General features: G+C 67.4%; 1 protein-coding gene across 1 annotated transcript in view; it reads left to right on the top strand.

Moving 5' to 3' along the window:
- The window catches only part of IL31RA (interleukin 31 receptor A), a 21,561-nt gene that overhangs the window by 11,789 nt on the left and 8,563 nt on the right, over nt 1-1,209 (top strand). Inside the window, exon 8 of the mRNA XM_014546035.1 lies at nt 151-190. Coding sequence (XP_014401521.1) covers nt 151-190 — 40 coding nt within the window. The remainder of the gene's footprint in view (nt 1-150; nt 191-1,209) is intronic.

Consider the following 1,209-nt stretch of genomic DNA (forward strand, 5'->3'; position numbering starts at 1 on the left):
TGGAGCAGAGGCTGCTGGGCTCACACCCCGGGTGCCGCCGGAAGTAGCAGGAGCCACACCCCCGGCCCCACCACACCTGCCCCCACCCCAGCTCCAGCGTCAGAGCTTTGGGGTTTGTGGGGGTAGCATCGCCTCCCCTGCCTCCTCCAGGACTGGGTTCTGGTTCTGAAGGCCCGGGGTGTGGTGGGTGGTGAGGTGGGGACGGGGTTGCCAGGCGCACCTGTGGGCTGTCTCCCACTGGTGCTCACAGCACTTTCAATAGACAGTGAACTCTGACCCCTCCCAGCCTGGGCTGGAGTGAACTCTGACCCTCCCGGGGCCTGGGCTGGAGTGAACTCTGACCCTCCCGGGGCCTGGGCTGGAGTGAACTCTGACCCCTCCCGGCCTGGGTGGGTGAACTCTGACCCTCCCGTCCTGGGTGGGTGAACTCTGACCCTCCCGGCCTGGGCTGGAAGCCAGGGCTCAGCTTCTTGTCTCCCACTGGTGCTCACAGCACTTTCAATAGACAGTGAACTCTGACCCCTCCCAGCCTGGGCTGGAGTGAACTCTGACCCTCCCGGGGCCTGGGCTGGAGTGAACTCTGACCCTCCCGGGGCCTGGGCTGGAGTGAACTCTGACCCTCCCGGGGCCTGGGCTGGAGTGAACTCTGACCCTCCCGGGGCCTGGGCTGGAGTGAACTCTGGCCCTCCCGGGGCCTGGGCTGGAGTGAACTCTGACCCTCCCGGCCTGGGTGGGTGAACTCTGACCCCTCCCGGCCTGGGCTGGAAGCCAGGGCTCAGCTTCTCTGTGAGAGGGTCCTCGTGGCCAGGTCCCCGGCGGCACCAGTGCTTTGGACGCGTGTCTTTCTGGTGAAGACGCAGGTCTTCCCCGGGAGGAGGGTCCGTGGCGGGTTGGGGCCAGCCTGGGCAGTGGGCACCTGAAGCCCTGGTGCGATTTGGGGTCACCATCCCCCTCACAGCCCCAGGGGAGCCGGGAACCCACCCTCAGGGGCTCCCTCTGGCCGCAGGCTGGCGGTCCCTGTGACTTGAGGGCACCTGCGAAGGCGAGTCCTCGAGTCTCAGTGCCGCAGCGAGAGCACCTTCTGGGAGAAAAGGGAAGATCAGAGGGCACTCGATCAGCGAAGGTGGACGGGGAAGGGACCATAAGGGGGTGACGGCACCGCCACGGGGTGCCAGGGGAGGCCCTGAGCCCTGGCTGCCTCCGGGCCCG

Source organism: Myotis brandtii, unplaced genomic scaffold (assembly GCF_000412655.1).
Source record: "Myotis brandtii unplaced genomic scaffold, ASM41265v1 scaffold426, whole genome shotgun sequence".
In the NCBI taxonomy this organism is placed as follows: Eukaryota; Metazoa; Chordata; class Mammalia; order Chiroptera; family Vespertilionidae; genus Myotis; species Myotis brandtii.